Source organism: Sturnus vulgaris, chromosome 16 (assembly GCF_052056855.1).
Source record: "Sturnus vulgaris isolate bStuVul1 chromosome 16, bStuVul1.hap1, whole genome shotgun sequence".
In the NCBI taxonomy this organism is placed as follows: Eukaryota; Metazoa; Chordata; class Aves; order Passeriformes; family Sturnidae; genus Sturnus; species Sturnus vulgaris.
In genome coordinates this window covers 2,886,375-2,905,946 of record NC_142258.1, presented here as the reverse complement: position 1 = coordinate 2,905,946, position 19,572 = coordinate 2,886,375, and the positions used below count along the sequence as shown (strand labels likewise).

Here is a 19,572-nt window from a genome sequence, read left to right as displayed (position 1 = left end):
TTTGTTTTTCTTTTAGTGGAAACTTATCTTTAAAAGAAGTTTTTAAAAATCATTTCAAATGAAATGATGAAATTAAGTCTTAGAGCACAGGACAGATGAACTCAGCAGTGCCCCTCCCTGGGCACAGTGCAGGCAAGAGGATGGAGGCTGTGACAGATCAGTGGCTGCTGGAGAGGGTCCACCTCACCCTCACCTTCACCCCACTGCAGGTCCACGGCACAAGGCAATGATTTCCTACCTCCCCCTACCCACTAGGACCCCCAAATCCTGCCCTTCCCCTTGGCCACCACATTCCACACGAGCAGCACCTCTGCTCCAGCCTTTAGCTGGGCTGAGAAACGGCTGCAAGAGAAAGGAGCACACAGGGAGCTCTGTCCCAGCTCCAAAAAAAAGGGAGAAGACCCAGATCCACAGCAAACTGAGGCCACGAGGCAGCACTGTGACATCTGAGATTGCTGCAGTTGTGCCCAGTAATTCCAGTGTTCCTGGGGACAAGGAACATTGGCACTCACAACAGCACTACTGCAGCATTGCCCCTGCACAGATAAGAGGTTGTGAGGAGATGGAATCTCCCAGGTGGAAAAAAACCAACAGAAACTTCCAGTTTCCATCATAAAAAAAAAAAAAATCTCCTCTCTGCCCTTTCCCCTACTCCAAATCCCTGACTAACACTTGACCTGTGCTACAGAGGTTTGTCAGCAAGAAGCAGTGGGTAGATCCAGCTCCATACGTACCCACAAGCCATCCTGAGTCATGCCAGTAAAACCCCAAACTTTTTGTTGATAGAATAAAATCACCTCCCCAGCCAAAACAAGTTCCTCTTCCAGCTCTTTCCCCAGCAAACAGCCAGCCCAGCCCAGTTGCCTTATTAACCAACACAAACAAAAACCCATCTTCCATCCAAAAACCCACAGAGCCTCACATCTGCAGAGGTGTCATTTTGGGCCACAAAATCACCAGTACCAGAAAGCTGCTCCCAAAGGGAGCCTCTACAAAGCACAAATGAGTTTCCTCCAGCAGCAACAACAACCTTTGCAAACAACAGGGGCAAACAAAGTCCAGCTCAGCCCTGGATCACATCTCAGAGCAGGAAAATAAAGGGATCAGCCTTCAGTGAGATTCATTATCCACTAAAAGAAAAGCAGGGAAGCATCCCTCCAGGGAGGGAAATGGATTGCTGAGGCACAGCTAAATATTTATCAGGTCCAGCATGATATTTTCCAGGCACCTACCGTTATGCCAGCAGAGGAGGAAGGCAGGAACAAAGTGCTGTATTTTCTCTATGATCATTAGAATTAATTAGATTTGAGCTCTGTGATGCTTCAACGAGAATTAAATGATGGCTCCCTGGGATCAGAGCTCCCACCCCCTCCAACCACTCACACCCTGGGATCACCAGGCTGGGGCTGCTCTGCCTGGACACAATGGGAGCCCAAAGCCAAAGTCCTGCTTCAGCAGGTCACGACCCACATGTGTATTTTTGGCAGTGCTGCCTTTTTTTGGGGATGGCAGCTGGAAAAGTGTGAATGGCAGATGAGACAGTGCTGGATTCACAGCTGAATTGCATAACAGTGCTGTGCTCCCACGGAGGGCACAGCCAGGGCATGGCAGGGACACGTCCCCACCACTTATTTACCCACCCAGAATAGACGTGCCACAAGAACAAGCACCAGTTCATCCCCAGGTCCTGGCAAAATCACTGCTGAGTTTTCCAAGCCTCTGTGGCCAAGCAGAGCTGCCTCCCCAGAGCCACAGCCTGGCTCCAGACAGATCCTGATCCCTCTCCCCCAACAGCACCTCTATTCCCAAAGGATGATCTCCCTGCTAAGGAAAAACATTTGCTTTTGAATTACTCAGGCATCGGTGCTGGGTGAGCCAGGACAGGATAAGCAGGTCTTTTTCCTCCAGATCCCACCCATGCACTCACCTTCCCTCCTTCCCTGCAGCTGCTTTTCCCAGCAAACTCCAAAATTTTGGCAAACAACTGTTTCCCCCCTGGCACACTCCTATCTGTCCCTCCAGGAGGGGCTTCCCAGGCATCAGGGGCCACTCAAGTCACAGCCCCAGTGATGGCCAAAGGGATTTCCACGTGCAGGACAGGCAGAAGATGCACCCTGAGGCCCAGGGAAAAGGCAACAGACTGGATTTGTATCCCTAGAGCCTCAGACCTTGCACCTTCCACTGTGTTTCTGCATCTACACAAAGGCTGAGAATTCCCCAAGGCTTCATCCCCTCCTGCTTTAACTTCTGGGATACAACAGCATCCATTCAAAAAGGTGGAAAATCACACCCAGGCCCAGCCACATGTTGCAAGCTGCAGCCAGAGGCTGTGTCCCTTGCAAAGCACTGCAAGGAGGACACAGGGACAGCTCCAGAGCTTTGTTCCCAATTTCTTCCTACAGTGCCACCCATGCCATGAGATCAGCTCAAGGGAACTTGGGTGACCTGAGAAAACAGGGAGTTTTTGCATACATGAGTAAACATCAGCCTCAACAGAGCAAGATAACACAAGAGACATTCTCCCACATACGAGATCCTGCGAGATAACTGCGAGATCAAGCAGACAAGAGCAATGGGAAGAGGGAGAAAGAAAGCTGAAATCCTCCCTAAGCTCCACACAATCCCCAGAAGGTGTTTATCTCCCAAGCTATGTTTAGTGCAGAGCAAAGCCCCGGCCCAGCACCATTCCTATCACCAGTGTCACGGCCAGCCACACATCCCAAAAATCTCCCGAGGCAGGAGACAACCCCGTGACTAAGCCAAAGTGATGGCAGGTGAGTTTTGGAAGACATCTGTCACAGAAAGAGCCAACCAAGAGCTTCAACACAGCAGCCTTTGCTTACAACCCTGAGCAACACAAACCCCAGGAGAACCAGCAAAGGAAACCTGAGATTGTTCACTGAAATTCCCCAAGGAAAACTAGGGAAATTTAGCCAAAATTCAGACTGCCTGAAAGAGAGGGAAGTAGCAGCAGGTGCACACACTCAGACCTGCGAGCATCCCTGGAAAAACCCACTTGGAGGCAGGTGCAAGCCAAGGAGAAGCAGGGTGAGAAGAGGCAGATGTGCTACACACATTCAGGATCAACCCTCGTGCTGATGGAAGCACAGGAGCTCAGGTCAGACAGTGCCAGCAAAGACCAGGCACTCTCAGCACACGTGTGACGCCTCCAGCACAGGACATCAGGGTTAAAACTGCATCAATGAACCAATTTGTCACAACCAACAGAAACCTGTAGACACAGAGCAGCTCCAAACCTCCTCCAAGGAAAAGCACCATGCTCCCAGCTGTTCCTCCAGGCATCACCTCCTGCTGTCAGCCACACTGCTTCCCCCAAAATCCTCCAGACCCAGCTCGGGCTTCATCACAAGTGGTCCCTGGGCCAGGCTCACCTCGTCCCTCCATGCACACATCCACCGGTCCGGCACAGGCAGCCGAGGAAAGGGCTGGGCTCGGGTGTCCCAACCTTTTAAGAAGCCTGGATGATCTCTTCCAAGGCTGGATGGCTGCAGGCATGTGCTCCTACCTGTGAGTCAGCAGCTCCGCTCAGCAGCTCCGTAAATCGCTGCTGATTCACCCCCTGCTTACACAGCAAACAGGAAACTCAGGTCCACATTCCCTCCGGATAAGACACGGATCGTTTAAAAGCGGGGGGGGAGGAGGGGGGAAAAAAAAAAAAAGTCACGAGAGGTGCGTTCATGTGCTCACATGGCTCCTGACTTCGAGTTTCCAGCGCATCACTCCCGCACAGGGAAAACCCCTCAAATTTTATTCCGCGTATCCCTCCTCCGTCCTGGGAGCGGCTCCGGGCAGCACCGGGACACCGGCAAAGCCATTTCCCTGTCCCCATCCATCCCAGCCGATACCTGCCGGCCGGTGCTCACCTTGCGACGGGGACAGGTCACCTGAGTCACGGCCGTGCTCTCGAAATAACACCTGTGACACACGGTCACGTTCTGCGGCTGGGGACAGCGGGAAAGCAGCGAGGCACACGCCGGCATCGGGCCCGGGCCGTGCCCCAACACCGGCACGAGGCGACACGAGGCGACACGAGGCGACACGAGGCGACACGAGGCGACACGAGGCGACACGGCCCACGCCCGGAATCCCAGCCCGCTCCTTTCCCACCCGGCTGAGCCACGACCCGGGCTCCGCTCAGCCGCGGCTCCGAGCCCAGCGATTCACCAGGAGCGGAAACTCAGGAAAGGTTCCAGCAGCAACAAACAAAACTCGCCTGTTTTCATCGCTCTCCCCACGCCAAACGCAGCTTCGCCCCATCCTCCCCCGCGGCCCCTCCGCACATCCCCACCGAGGGCTCTGCAGCCCCGGTATCGCGGCACCGCGCTCCGGCCCCGGCGACAACACCGGGCTGCGGAAACACCGGGGCCCGCGCAGAGGAAGCCGCGGGGAGCCCACACCCGGCGGGTTGGGCAACAGCCCCGGCCCCGCTGTTATCCTGCTGTTATCCCACTGTTACCCCGCGGTTCCCCCCCGGCCGCCCCTTCCCCGCAGCCCGCTCGTACCTCTGGGCAGGGACATGGCGCAGTGCGAGCCCGGCGGGCCCGGCCCGAGCGGAGCCCGCGAGTCCCGCCCGCCGCGGCCCCGCCGGCAGCCGCCCGCCGGGCCCGCCCCCGCGCCGCCATTGGCCAGCGCCGCGCAGAGGGGCGTGGCCAAGGCCCCCGCGCGGAAACGGCTTTGCGGTTCTCGGGCGCGGCTGTGAGGGTGAAGTGGGGCGGGCGGGCGGCGGTGCTCCCCAAGGGAGGTGGCCGCGGTGTCCCCGTCGCTGGTGTGGCCCCTCCGCGGAACCCGCAGGGTTGGGGCGCGGAGCATCCCCCGGGAGCTCTGTCCTGGTCTGCTCCTTGAGCCACACACCTCACCTGTCAGTCAAATCACCACATCTTCCGTGGGTTCTGCACGCCACGGGTGCCACCGGTGGGTGCAGCTGGAAAATGGGGAATCAAGAGAATGGCTGGAGCTGTGTCAGGGCAGGGTTAGATTGGATATTAGGGAATGTTCTTCCCTCAGAGGGTGCTGGGGCACTGAGCAGGCTCCCCAGGGAATGGTCACAGCCCCAAGGCTGCCACAGCTCCAGCAGTGTTTGGACAGCACTCCCAGGCATAGATGGATTTTGGGGCCTGGGGTTGGACTGGGTGATCCTTGTGTGACCCTTAGAGCTCAGGATACTCTGTGATTCTATGATTAATTCCTCTCTGAGTCACTGAGGAACCAGTCCCTCCTAGACGTGGCACATCCCAGGGTAAGGATGCTCCCACAAACAGCCGAGCTGGGCTGCAGGCAGAAGTGCTGGACAGGATGAGAGATGCAGTTGAACAAGTAAAAAAAGGAGATTCCAAATGCTATTTTCTGGTTAGAATTCTTAGTATGATCCAAAGGAGGGGTTGGAGGGGTGGCAACTGCTGACAGCACTGGTGAGATCACAGCTGCTCTGCCACAGCCAGCTCTCAGCTTTGCAGAGCATTTGGGATAAATTTGAGGACTGGAAAAACTTCCTCAAACCCCGGCAGTAGAAAGGAATCGCTGCCAGAGGGAAGGAGCTGGATGGATTGGGATCTGTGGCTGCACGGGTGCCTCAAGCAGAGCTGCCCCGACGGCACCAGATCCAGCAGCTGCACACTGAGGGTGGAAGAGTTCAAATGGAAAATAAATTACAGGTTTTTAATGAGGAGAGCAATTACCATCCCCAGAGATGTCGCAGATTCACCACCTTTCAAGTCTTTCGACACAGACGAGGAGGAGTCTTTCTAAAAAAAAAAAAAACCTGCAGCCCAACCGCGGGTCATTAGTGCTGATGCAAGAGCTGTGGATGTCACTGCAGGGCTGGGCAAGCAGGAGCTGAGTGGACCTTTTTGACATTTATCCACAAGGATCTTGGGATGAGCAGCAGGGTTTGAACTGATCCACACAGGTTTGGGCTGAGCCAGTGCTCAGGTGTGAGTTTTGGGGGGTCTGTAGCAGAGCAGAGCAGAGCATCACCAGCACTTTGGCAAACGTGGAGCTGTGGGGACCTGTGGGACCGGCTCTGACAGCACCTGGGGTGTCACTGCAAGTGCAGGACATGACCCTGCTGTCCCCAAGTACGTCCCAGTGTGACCATCCCTCCTCCTGGAGGCCAGAGCCAGCTGTGGATCCAGGTGAATAAAGCAGCTGTCTGGATTTCAATCTCCAGCCCTCAATCCCTGGGCACTCCACGAGTGTCCCCTGCTCCCAGGCCTTCCAGCTCAGGAGGGCTCCAGCAGCACACAGGGAAATCGGGATGCACTCAGCACCCAAATTCAGCAGGGTGGGATGGCAGGGAGCACACGGACCCCCACGAGCTGCAAGGAAGGAACCAGAAGCAGCCACCTGGTCACCTCCCAGCCATGGCAGGGCTTGGGGATCTCTTGGGAGACCTCTCCTTTTCTTCTGCAGCCTCCCAGTGCTGCTGGCATGGCTTCTTCTGCCTGCACCTCCTCGTCTGAGCCACTGTCCTTGGGTCCTGCAGGTCCTCCCAGGGAATCATCACAGACACAGGATCCCCATGGAGCATGAGTGCTCCCAGAGATTTTGGCAAGGGTGCTAGATTTTTGGCACCCATGGGAAGCCTCTCCATGCTTTCAGGGGCTGTAGGTGAACCTTTGGTTGTGGAGCTCTGGATCAGGGTGATCACCAAGAGAGAAATAAGGAGCTGCTCACCCACATCGGGGCAGAACCTGCTTCTCCTTGCTCCTCTCTCCTGAAGCTTCCCAGACTCACTCGGATGTCTCCTGAGCATCCCTGTGTGCTGGAGGACATCAGCCCCCCCTCACAGCTCCAGATCATGCCAGTTATTCCCCTTCCTCCCTGCAACACCCCAGCAGTGCTCAGCCTGGCTGCTGCAGTGTTTGCATTCCCTGCCTTCCCCTGCCCGGGGGTTTTGCTGTTTGTGTCTCCCTGCACCACCACATGGTGTGGGAGCACAGCAGAGCAAAGGGAGGGGATGAGGAGAAGGACATCTCCTCACCAGTGTTCATGGAGAAGGAAGGGAATGAAGCTCTCTGTCCCAGTTCTTTGGGCCAGGGGTTGCTGCAGGGCCAAGGCTCCATGGGAATGGGAAAAGGGCAGGAGACCCTGCCAGGCAGAACAGCAGCACCAGCCGATGGAGGAGCAGCACAGAGCAACCAAATCCAGTGAATTCCTCACCTGATGGGCTGGCTCGGGCAGCAGGAGCCGAAAGGATGAGTGAACAAAGGCCAAGCTCCATGAGATGTTGAGGTGGAGAGAAGCTGCTGGTGAATTATTCCTGGTTCCAGGTTAATTTAGGTGTTGCTGCTTTTCCTGTTGCCAGCTTGTCCCACTGCACAGCCGGCACAGACACCTCGGGCACTCTCAGCTCCTGTCACTGAGAGCTTTGGGGTCAAAGATGTGATGTGTATGTGATTTATGGTGTATATATGATACGTGATGGAGCACCTCTGCTCTGGAGCCAGGCTGGGAGAGCTGGGAGTGTTCAGCCTGGAGAAGAGAAGGCTCCAGAGAGACCTTAGAGCTCCTTCCAGAGCCTAAAGGGACCCCAGGAGAGCTGGAGAGGGACTTTGGACAAGGGATGGAGGGACAGAACAAGGGGGAATGGCTTCCCACTGACAGAGGGCAGGGATAGATGGGATATTGGGAAGAAATTCTTCCCTGTGAGGGTGGTGAGGCCCTGGCACAGGTTGTCCAGAGAAGCTGTGGCTGCTCCTGGATCCCTGGAAGAGTCCAAGGCCAGGTTGGATGGGGCTTGGAGCAACCTGGTCCCAGCATCACGCAGGGGCCATGAGCTGGGGCTTCCACCCCACAGCCCCAGTAGCCCAGGGCAGAGAGCCAAGTGCACAGGGAGGGCACCCAGCACAGGAACTGCCACAGAGCAGGTGGCACAACGGGACAGCACCAGCACAGCCCAGTAACACAGAGAGGAAAACCAGTACAGAGCCAGTGCGGGACCAGTACAGAGCCAGTAAAGGACCAGTAGAAAACCAGTGTGGGACCAGTACAGAAATAGTGCAGGATCAGTGCGGGACCAGTGTGCGACCAGTACAGAACCAATACAGAAACGGTACAGGACCAGTGCGGGACCTGTACAGAAAGAGTGCGGGATCAGTGCAGGACCAGTACGGAACGAGCGCAGAACCAGTAGAGAACCACTACCGAACCAGTGCAGAACCAGTACAGAACGAGTGCGGGACTACTGCGGAACCAGTACAGGATCAGTGCGGGATCAATGCGGAACCAGTATAGGACCAATACAGGATCAGTACAGGATCAGTGCGGAACCAGCGCCCCCAGTGCCGGCGGACGCTGGTGGCCGTGCCCGCCCGCGCGGGGGCGCCGGGCGCTGCCTGCGGGCCCCACATCTGTGGCGGCGTTGCCCCTTTAAGGGCCGCGCGGCCGTACCAAAACAAAAGCGCGGCGCGGCCATTGGCTGCGGGGCGGGCACGTGCCGCACAGCTGGGGCTTCCTGCGGCCGGGGCCGCGCCGGGGCCCGACCGCGCCTCCGCTCCGGCACCGACACCGGAACCGATACCGGCACCAGAACCGGCACCCGTAGCGGTCTGCCATGGCGCACTCGGCGCCGCTCGGCCTCCTGGAGCAGGGCTGCCCCATCCAGGTGGAGCACGATCGCAAGCGGCGGCAGTTCACCGTGCGGCTCAACGGTAAGGGAGGGCTCGGGGCTGCCCGGGACGGTTCCTGCTGCCCTCTGCCCACGGTCCCACCTCGCTGCGGGCCCCGCGTTCCCGTTCTTTTCCAGCTCTCGCTGTTTCCCCCCCGTCTCTCCCCCCGTTCTTCCTCCCCGTTGCTCTCCCCCTTTTTCTTCTTGTTCCTCCCCCTTTTTCCTGTTCTCACCTATTTCCCCCCTGTTTCCCCCGGTCCCTCCTCCTCCCGTGCCGCTGTGTCCAGCAGCGCTTTCCCCTCTACTCTCCACCCTGCCGTGGTGTGACACCTCCCCGTGTCCCCCGATATTCTTCAGAGCCCCCCCCAGCACCCCCGATTCCTGCTGGTGCTCCCCCCCACCCCTTCCTGCACCCTAAAAATCTCTTTTCCCAGGAGATCTGGGGTTCTCTCGGCTCCCTCGGTTGGGGTCGGTGTCCCACCTGTGGGACTAGGACTGTGGAGCTCTGGTGACACAGTGACCCCCAAAAAGCTCTGTCACATATTGGGTAGAGTGAACAAAGGAAAAAAAAAAAGTAGATGCTACTGAAATTTCTCTGTGGTGCACTGATTCCTTCCCAGCCTTCATCTTAATGGTTAATTCCAGATATTCAACGATCCCAGCATCTCTTCCCCATCCATTTGTCATGCTGAGCACTACTCTGGGTAAAACTGCCTCACTGCCCTGCAGAAATTGCAGGGTAGCTGCCTTTTAAAAGAAAATATAAATAAAATGTGTAGTTCAGAAATCATAGGGAATGCAGGAGGCTTTGTCGATAAAACAACAGGAATAGTCCGAATTTTATTTTAGACTTCTCTTCCTCCCCCCCCACCCCATTTTCATTTCAACCACTAATTACAAAGTGCAGGCTGGAGGCTCAGCAGTGGTGGAGCGAGGAAGGAGGAGACGGGTGCGGAGAAAACAATTTCACCAACTGCTTATTTCAGCCTGAGATCAAACGAGGTCCCAGGTGCCGGGTCCCCACTGCCACCACCAGAGCATTGTCCCAGTCAGTGAAGTTGGTGTGTGCAGGAAATAGAGGGGACAGCCAAGGGTCAATAATTATTAGGGAAACGTAATCTTTTATTGTGGTTTTCTGGATAAAAACTCTGCCAGCCACACCAGAGGCCGAGTAGCGTTTGGTGGCTGAGCAGGGATGAGTCGTGACTGGAGAGGGTGAACTTTGAGAGGCAGAGAATCAACTGTGGGAGTCGTGTGTGAATCAGCACAGAACCTCCTGATTCAGCAGGGGGTCATGGAATCACAGAGTCCCAGAATGGTTCGGGTTGGAAGGATCCTAAAGCTCATTTCATTCCAGCTTTGGGCAGGGACGCCTTCTGTGTATCCAGACATGGAGCAGGTTGCTCCAAGCCCCATCCAGTCTGGCCATGGCCTCACCCAGGTGAATCCCCGTGATCAAGGTTGTGTTTTTTTCTGGGAGTTCAGGGAGTCTGAGCCCTTTTTTGTGAGCTCAGCACTGGCCACACAAGGCAGCCGAGCAGAGCAGTGTCCTGGTGTGATGGTGTCTGTGCTGCTGTGCTGACTAACATCCATGTGGAGTGGATCCATCCCTCCTCCTCCTTGTGAGGCACTTGCTGGTAGCAGCCAAGCCCTGGAAGATGGTCAGGAGATAACATCTCTGCGGGAGTGCGTGGCAGGGTGTTGATTTCCTGCACTGCTCTTTGTCGCTCCCGCTCCTGGCACGATGAGCATCAGTGGTGTGGAATGCTCCTGGAGGTTTTCCTTGCTGTGTGCAGGGAATGACAAGAAATGGGTCAGACACAGATTCTGGCATTGAACTGACCTCCATGTCCCTCAGAGAGCACTTTTGTCCCATGTCACTGCACTGTGGCAGAGATGAACAACAATTTATGGGCTCCAGGGTCAATTTTCCTGTGATGTTCTAATTTCTGCTAAATGTTAAGTGTGGATGTTAAGTGGGAAAGCATGGGTGCACCAGGCGTGTGGACCAAACAGCCAGACTTTGACAGCTGGTGGTTTATGGTGGTGTAATGTCGGGTAGGAGACTTTCCATGGTGATGAATTTCTGGAAATCCCTGGAGCAGGAGGCTTGAGACAGTGAAAGCTGTGAACTGGTGTGAAAGTGCTCGTTTTCAGCATCTTCCTGTGTTTGCCTCTGCGCCCCTGTGTGACCTCGTGTCAGGACTTCCTCCTTGTGCACAAGGAAGATGAATTGCACTCAGTTTTTTGGGGCTTGCCCTGTCTTTCCTTTCTCTGCTGGTTCCTCCCCTCTCTCATCTATTTGCTGCAGTAGCTCCTAAAACTGTGACAGGAGCAGCTGCTTCCCTTGAACACGTTCCCTTTTCCCTTGCATCCCAAATGAAGGAGCATTTAGAAGCTGAAAGTAAAGCTGATTATAACCAGACCTCACTGAGCCTCGTTATCCCTCGAGAGGAGGGCAGAAAGATGCCCAACTGGATTTGTAATGGGTTAGGATGTGACTAACAGCCTGAGCCGCCAGAAACCTCCCTGTGCAGAGTCTCACTTGGAAAACATCAATCTGTCAAAGCTAAAAGCTTCCATGGGAATCATATAGGCTGGCTTCATCAGGAATAGTTGGGCATTTATTTGGATCTGAGATGAAATTTTAGGTCAAAACAAGACACCCGAAGGGATCCCCCACCCCAAAGCAGTCGGCTGCTTGGTCCAGCTGCTGGCACAGATGTTTGGGGCAGGAGAAGAGCTTTTAGCAGAGGCTGCTGTGACTTCTTGCTGCCCATCAGGCTCACCGGGAGTGTGGAGCAGCTCCAGTTCCTCAGGGATGCGCGGGCTTCTCACACATCCAGCTCCCATCCATCCAACACTTGGCTGCAGCATCCACACTTCCCAAACCTCCCACCCCTCCCCAGCTGGGTTTGGGCAGGATTTTGGCTGGAAGCTCCTGCTCATCTGAGTCTCAGGAGCTCCTTGTCCAAGAGCCCAGGCTCAGGTTTATTGGGAAAGCTGGAGCAGGTCATGCCTTGGAGCTTTCCTCCCTGATGGGGCAGATGCTTTCCAGGAGAGGAGAAGGTGCTGAGTTTGCAGCAGGGAGCGAGGGATCTGTCACCAGGCCCTGCATCAAAGACATCCCCACTCCTGCCATGCCACGGGCGCCTCCAGAGAGCTCCTAAACAGGAAACTGCTCCAAACCAGAGCCCTCCCGCTGCCATTCCTGCGAGGGAGGCCCCTCCATGAGGGCTGTGCTGTCTCCACTCTGGCTGTTGTGCTCTGTTGTGTTTTCTCTCCGTAGTAACGTGCCAGTAGCTCCCTGGGGATGAGGCCAGCCCACGGCAGGCAGCGAGCTCCAGCCTGGGATGCACGAGCTCCTCGGGACATCTCGTTCTCTCAGCCCACCCCACACGCAGCTTTTGCTTTTTTTTTTTTTTTTTCCCCCCCCCACTGTTTGGATCAGCATCAAAAGACCTGAGCTGCCTCCTGCCCCCTGCTCCTGGGAGATGGGGCTGGCATTTGTTCTCTTCCCCTTGCTAGCAGGGAATGGCTTTGCAGCAGTGTCCCAAGGGGCTGCTCCAAAGGCTGGGGTGCAGAAATTGGCCTTGCAGGACCTGCCCAAGTCCTGGGCACACAAAGGGGTGTCGTGGGCTGGGGTAGGTGCCAGGGGACGGGGACAAGGGACAGTCCTGCAGTGCTGCAGCCTCCCCTCCCTGGGCATGCCAGGAGAGGGGTTGGTGAAGGATGGGCTGGAGGGGGGTGCCTGTGTCTGCCCAGGTGCCTGGCGTGTCCCTTCCTCAGCTGGGCTGGGACTGGGCTCTCTGCTTGTCCCCCCGGGCTCCTGAGCCACCCAGCCTCGGCACTTGTGTCTGGCATCAGGGCTGAGCCCACCACGGCTCCAGGTGGAAACCCTCCATGGAGAGCAAGGTTAGACCCGGTCTCTTGCCCAGCTCCCAGAAAAGTTTCCCTTCCCTGTGCCCCGTGTGAGTGGAGGGAGGGACAGAGGACGAGCAGGGCACCAGCTGTGCTGCCATTGCTGCCATCCTGCTCCTCTCTGGCCGTGCTGATTTGCATCGACTCCTCTTCCTCTCTCCATGGCCTGGAGGGGAGTGTCCGTGAGTCAAACACCACGGGCAGGCTCCTGGGGCTCTGCTGTGCCAAGCTCTGTCCGTGCAGGCTGATAAACTCCTGTCCTGGAGCCCAAAGGGGTGACACGGGCTGGAGGCTGGCAGGAGGTGTCCCTTGTGCCTTGTTTTGGTGGGATTTCTGCTTGTGCCCCCTCTCTTTATGGGGATTGCACCAAACTGGGGCTGGGTACTCCCAAGAAGGGTCAGCACTGCTTCCAGCTCCCCCAGCTTTCCTGGGAGCAGCCCCCCATGTCCGGGGCACCACACAGCACCAGGGATGGCTTATTCCAAGCCATGGCTGTGCCCACACCACACCCTGTGGCATGAGTGTCCTTGTTTTCATGTGCTGTGTCACTGAGGTGAGCATGTGTGGATGTGATCATGCACTTGGCTGAACTGGGATGTTTTTCTGAACTGGGCCCAGTTTCCTGCAGTTTCTGCTGTTGTAAAATCAGGCTGGTTGTAAAATCCTTTCTGTGTGTGTTCATCTGTGCCCTGGTGGCACTCTGCAGCTCCTGTCCTGGCTGGGGGCTTGTGGTGCTGATGTTGTACAGGGAGTATTGAGGAAAAGCCTGTCCAGGACATGTGTGAGATCCTCCAAATACTGCATCACCTTCTGCTTTAAAATACATCTGTGTCTATGATGCTTCTAAATAAATCATATATTTAAAAAGTGTATTTAAAGAAAAAAAAGATCTTTTGTTCTGTTGTCAGTTTAGTTGTAAACTTCTCAAAGCTTCAGGCAGAGGCTATGGAAAGTTTTAGCCAGGGAGGAGAGTGGGGTGGAAGGGCTGGAACGAGTGAAAGCTGCTGTTATAAGATCATTTTACAGCCTTTGGTGCTGCCAGCTCTGCCCTTGCCACCCCTGAGAGCTGCCACCAAATGCTCTGTGAGGATAAGGGCACCTCATGCCCCAGCCTGGGCAGGTTTCCTTCCACCAAGACAGGTCTGTGCTGCTGGGGAAGGGCTTCACCTGCTCTCTGAGCTTTTTTGGGGTGCTTGGATCCACATGGAGAAACACTGCAGTGCTCCTTCTTTTCTGTCTGGGGGAAACTCAAAGAGTTTGGCTTTTTGGTGAACCAGAGCTGAGAGGGGCAGGGCTGAAGCCTATAAATACTTGGGGGAACGGCAGGGAGGGAAATTATTTATGTCCACCCAAGAACAATGTTGGCACAAGAATGAGTGGGCAGAAACCAGCAGGAATAAACTCGAGCTGGAAATGTGAAGGTTTCCATCCAGTGTAGGAGAATTGAGTGTCTGCATAAAAGGAGCTGGAATAAAAGCTTGAGCTGCTTCTCTGGAAACACGAAATTCCAATGGGCTTATTTCTAGTTTCTCTTGAATACAGGGATGAGACAAACTGGGCTGGAGTTGTCAGCTGAAATGCAGTGAAATAGTGTACTGAACTCAGCTAAAGCAGATCTTGAATGCAGGTGAACTTTGCAGTCCTTCAGCCTTAAAAAAAACACTGGACAGAAGGAAAAGTTTCCATTATTTTAATCAAACTTGTCTCTTTGATTGGGATATTGCATTTCTGAAACTCACTTTTAAGTACAGAAACTCTCTAGAAATGAAACATTTGATTTTGCACTGAATGCAGAAGCTCAGGTTCTGTGGATGAAACCAGAGAGGGGTTCTGACTCCTCTGATTTATATATGAGCTAAAACTTCTTTTTTCCTGTAAGTGAGCTGCTGTGAGAAAGGTCAGGGTGTCGAAACAGGAAGCCTATGTGTGTGTACATGTAAATTTGTGTGCACAGCCCCCCTTGCACACCTGCGTGCACTTTCCTGTGTGTTCGTGGCATTCACCTCCCCAGCACCTTCCCAAAAATGTGTCTAGACAATGCTGCAACACCAAACCAAGGGGTTTTATGTACCACAACAAAAAAACCCCTGTGCTGGAGGAGAAATTATTTGGCTTTTACTTGGTTCAGCTTTGTTGTTTTTCCCCCTCTTCTCTTTGTTCTCCCCCACCATCAACACATCTCCTCCTTCCCCACAGCTGCTTTCATACCCTAAACATGTGCTGGCATCAGTGATTCAGGGCTGGGTCAGAAACTTGCTCCTGCTCTTCCAAGGGGCTTGGAAAGGCTGAGCAGACCTGGCTCTGCTCACACCTCAGGGAGACCAGTGAAGACATCCCGGTGTCACTGAAAGCAAAGTCTGTGACCCAGCACCAGAGCCATGCTCATGGGCACGAGGGATGCTGTAGCAATCCCAAAACTGCCCATCCTGCTGTGGGCTCTCTGGGGACACCCCAACCCTCAATCCTCTCTCTCATCACGTGCTGTGGGTTCCCCAGGGACACCCCAACCCTCACCCCTCTCTCCCACCCCTCAGGTTGCCACGACAAGGCTGTGCTGCTCTATGAGTACGTGGGGAAGCGGATCGTGGACTTGCAGCACACGGAGGTGCCGGATGCCTATCGAGGGAGGGGAATAGCCAAGCACCTGGCAAAGGTACGGCCCCAGGCACCCAGAATGACAAGAGCTGTGGCCATCCCAGCTGTGGATACAGATCCTGGCTGCAGGAGCCATGCCCCATCACGTTGGAATTGCACGTGTGCCCTGTGGGAATCCTTCTCTGATGGGAGATGGGGTGGCTGGTGGGGCAGATGGAAATCTGGGGGCAGGTATTCCTGTTTCTTGTGGCAAGAGAAGCTGGGTAAATGTCCAAGCAAATCCAGCCACTCACCCAGGCTTGGCCCATTCCTCCTCTCAGCAAAAAACCCTTGTGCAGGGGCTGATGGTTCACCTCAGCTCAAGCTGGACCCTCCTCTCCAACTTTCACTGTCCTCATGAGCCCTTTGTCTGCCTTGGGGTGTGCAGGGAGAGCTGAGGAGCCATGAGCACAACAGTGGGGAGACTGTGGGGTGGTGCTTTGGGCTACAGCTGCTCCCTGGCCCTGTAAGCAGAGACAAAGGGGTGATGAAGGTGGGCTGGGTCACCTGCAGCGAGCACCCACCAGGCTGGGTGTGTTGAGGGTTAAGCTGGGGACTCTGGCGAGGTGGTGGCTGTGGCAAGACAGCTGTGCTCTCCCCTCAAGCCTCTCCCTCCACCTGCCTCGCACAGGGGGTACCTGAGGGACCCCTGCTCCTTCTCCCAGCTGGGTGAGGGGTACAGGACTCCCACGAGGCTTCAGAGGGGAGCAGAGGCTGGGCGTGCTGGTTGTAACTCATCTGATCTCCCTTGGTTGCAGGCAGCCCTGGACTTTGTGGTGGAGGAGGACCTGAAGGCCCACCTGACGTGCTGGTACATTCAGAAATACGTCAAGGAGAACCCTCTGCCGCAGTACCTGGAACACTTGCAGCCTTAAGGCAGGACTGCTCCCACACCAGCACACCTGTCCCTGACTGTTCAACGCGGCCTTCGCTTCTCTGCAGTCTCAGGAAACCCCTTCCCACACTCACAGTTCCCGGTTTTTGAAGCGTGTCCATGCGGTGTGTGAGTGTGGGCACGACCTCCTCCTCTCTGCCCACGTGTGAGCATGGCTGCAGCCCCTGGGCCAGGCTGGCTCTGGGCACACGTGGTGCCCCCAGTGCTTTTCCCAAGCCAGGGGATTGAAGAGGGTGATTTTTCCACCAAACTCCATCACAGAGCCAGGGGATGACTTGTTCTACACCTCATCCTCTCCCCTCCGCTTGGTGACAGCTCTGAACTTGTTAGGGGATGTTGGTTAGGGGTGGTCTTGGGCTACCAGCCCCCCTTTCCTCCTGGCAGCTGGGGAGATGCTGTGGATTAAGCTTTGTGGGACAGAGGGAGGTGCTGGAGGAGCCCCAGCCCTGTGTCAGGTCCATCCCCTGCAGCACCTGCTGGGCACCAAGCCGTGTCCAAACCCACATGCAATACATGCAAGAACATGTGGACCATGGTGGCACCTGGGGGGCTTTGCTGCACTGGCTGTGGAGACACTGAGATGGTGACACTTTTGAGCCTAGAGACAAGAGCCGTGTGAAGAGTGGACTTGGACTGCAGAGGCTGTGGCAGAGTCTGTGCAGAGGAAGAAATGTGGCTGAGTTGCAGATGCTGCTGCCTGCAGATGCCAGCTCCTGCCCAGCTTCTGTACACAACCCTGAAGTGGCATCCCAGAGAGTCATGGACTGTTATTCCTGTCTCCCTGCCCTTGGTGTGGACACAGCCTGCTCAGGAGAAGAGACCAGCCCCACAGGCAGCCCTGGCCTAAGCAACGAGGGACATCCCAGGGCACCACGGTGGTTTCCTTCAGCTGAAGAGGAAGCTCTCCCCATCTCCCTCTTCTCCATCTCTACATCCCTGTCAGTGCCCCAGATCAGCCCCGTCATGATATCCTGAGAGCAGCAGAGTGAGGCCTCCAGGACCTGCTCCTGGCCCATCTCCAGGGCTCAGTGCTAGAGAACTGCATCCATGTGGATTCCCATGGCTTCTCCTTACAGCCTTTGCAAAGAAGCCCTGGCTCACGGCATTACCTGTCTGCTCAGCAATCTCCTCACAGCTCCAAGCTCAGGACACTGGCAGCATCGTGGAGACCTTGGCCAGCAGCAGGAACACCTCATTTTATGCTCTTACCTCCATGGATGATGATTCTGTAGCACAAGCCAGCATTTCCACACTCAGATGTAGAGGTAACACCATGATGGCAGGGCACAGCTTGCTGCCTGTCCTGCCTTGCCTGGGTTTTCCAGGGCCTGGGCTACACCTCAGAGCATCTCACACTGAGCTCTCAGGATTTTGTAGTGTCCCAGAGCAGGGCAGTGGTGAGGGAAATTATGTTTTCAACACACCCAGCTGGGGGCTGCAGCCAGGCAGGAGATGGAGAGCTTCTCACCTGGAGACCAAACCCAGACCTTGCTTAGCTCAGCAGGGACTAAAGTTTACAATCTGCGCCACGGAGTGACTGAAGCCCCAGGTGAGAGGCAGCTCAGCCCTTTCCCAGAGCCCAGCACAAAGTCCATGGCAGCAAAGGCAAAAACTCTACAATCTTCTCTCCTGGTTGGGGTGGCCAGAGATGGAGACCCTGTGCCAGGATTTCAGCCTGAGCTGTCCCTGGCCATTGGCTCGAGGTGAACACTTGCTGCCTGCCCGTGCTTTTGGGCTGCCCATCACCAGCATAGGGCAGCCCTCTCAGGCTTCCAAACCTCCCAAACTCCATCCCTGCCCTGCACACTGCAGGCTGTGAGACCCCTGCCCATGCCCACCACCTGTGCCAGAGGGCAGAGCCACCTCTGCCTTGTGCTGCTCAGGAAAGGCCTCGAGCTCAGCCTTCCTCTGCTTCATTTCTGCCCTCCTGCTGCTTATTTCACCCAGGCTGTGACCATTAGGGTGGCTTCGAGGGACTGGGAAAGAGTGGCAAGTAACAAACTAAAGGGGCTCAAGAAGAAATTTGGGCTGCTAAATGTTCCTTCTTTAACATGCAAAACAGACTTCAACACATAGTTACAGGAACAAGGCTGGCTCTGGTTCTGCTGTGATGACTGAACCATCCCTTCTCTTGATTCCAAGGTGAAGTTGAACTGTTTTCTCCCCTGAAAGCCAAGATAAGACACTTGTGTCTTTGCCACAGCAGGGCTTGGTGCTCCGGAGCAAAGTTTGAGCCCAGTGCTGCGAGCCCCTGTCCTGGTTTTGTGCTCATTTCCACTCTCTGCTGTCTCCAGCAGCTCCCGGTTGTGTCAGCTCGCTGGAGGGTGTGCTGTGCTCAGTCTGGGCAGTGTCCCAGTGTCCAGCCTGGCGCTGGAGCCCCTCGTGCTGCTCTGGCAGGAACCTCGTGCTTCCCAGCGCTGGATCACCCGCAGCGATCGCTGCCTTAAATCCGGCACAGCACACACATCGCTGCTGCTTCCCTTCGAGGTGCTACAACCCCCCGGGCATCTGACCTGACAGAGACGTGTGCCACTGTCTGTGCCAACCATTTCTCTGCTGTGTCCACGCTCTGTTCCAGCCTTCCCTCCTCCTCGATGCCAGTGAATAGCAATACCCGCAGGTCACCAGCGATGCCACAGTCCACGGTGTTCTTGTGACCCTGCACGGCCGAGTGGGACCTGGCTCGGGGTCCCTCGGTGCTGGGTAGCTCTTCCCTGCCTCCTCACCAGCTGCCTTTTCCCAGCTGGTCTCTGCAGAAAGGAGCTTTGAGTCCTGTGCTGCCCCTTGGTGCTGATTAAGCCTGGAGGAGTTTGGCATCTTGGACTCTCCCCGGGCAACAGGAGTGTGGAAGTGGTTTGGTTGAATACTGAACTCTCCAAACCCTTTGAACTACAGACCTTTGGTGGGTGGGGGAATGCAGGTGGCTGTCAAACCTGCTTCCACAGCCCCCAACTTGAAACACCCTTTCCCTCATCCACTCTCCAGCATTGTCTTCCTCTGTCCAAGGTTTCCGTTCTGTTGGATTCGGTGGTTACGATGTGCCTTTCCTTCTCAGGACCTGTTACAAACGACCTTTCTGCTCTTGTTTATGTTTAACATTTATCTTGATCCCTCCCTCTGTCATATTATAAAACATGAACATAATGCATGGAATACAATACAATAAAAGTGTGGCTTAACTGAGCTGCAGTGGCTGTGCTGCACTGGGGGAGACCACATGCTCCCATTGGAAATGGACAGTAGGTAAGGGGTGAAATGATTGTGTTTTATTTGAGGTCACAGGGCTGGCTGACCTCATGATGTCTGTGCAGAGCTCAGGGTGAGCGGGATCACAACTGGTTCCTCTCCTTTGCCAATTGATCAGCCCTGCTCACCTTCATCATTCCTCCTTGGGATTTCAGGCCAGTCTTTGGGAGTTGTCCTGCAAATGAGCAGACACTCAGTGTTTATATCCACTATTTTAAGATGAAAATATTTAAATATCCAGCTGTTGTGC

General features: G+C 55.3%; 2 protein-coding genes across 3 annotated transcripts in view; one reads left to right on the top strand and one right to left on the bottom strand.

Moving 5' to 3' along the window:
• MAP2K3 (mitogen-activated protein kinase kinase 3) overlaps positions 1–4,622 on the bottom strand; it is a 28,719-nt gene extending 24,097 nt beyond the window's left edge. The window contains exon 1 of one of the 2 annotated variants that reach the window (XM_014870844.2): positions 4,524–4,622. In XM_014870844.2, coding sequence (XP_014726330.1) covers positions 4,524–4,539 — 16 coding nt within the window. In that variant the 5' untranslated portion in view covers positions 4,540–4,622. Of the gene's footprint in view, positions 1–3,392; positions 3,421–4,523 lie in introns of those variants that run through there. The other variant, XM_014870829.2, reaches the window with a different exon arrangement.
• Positions 4,623–8,449: 3,827 nt separating this feature from the next.
• Positions 8,450–19,259, top strand: NATD1 (N-acetyltransferase domain containing 1). Its single transcript, XM_014870900.2, has 3 exons — positions 8,450–8,669; positions 15,082–15,200; positions 15,940–19,259. The coding sequence occupies exons 1-3, from the start codon at positions 8,573–8,575 to the stop codon at positions 16,054–16,056; spliced, it is 333 nt and encodes a 110-aa protein (XP_014726386.1). The 5' UTR covers positions 8,450–8,572; the 3' UTR covers positions 16,057–19,259.
• Positions 19,260–19,572: the final 313 nt, after the last annotated feature.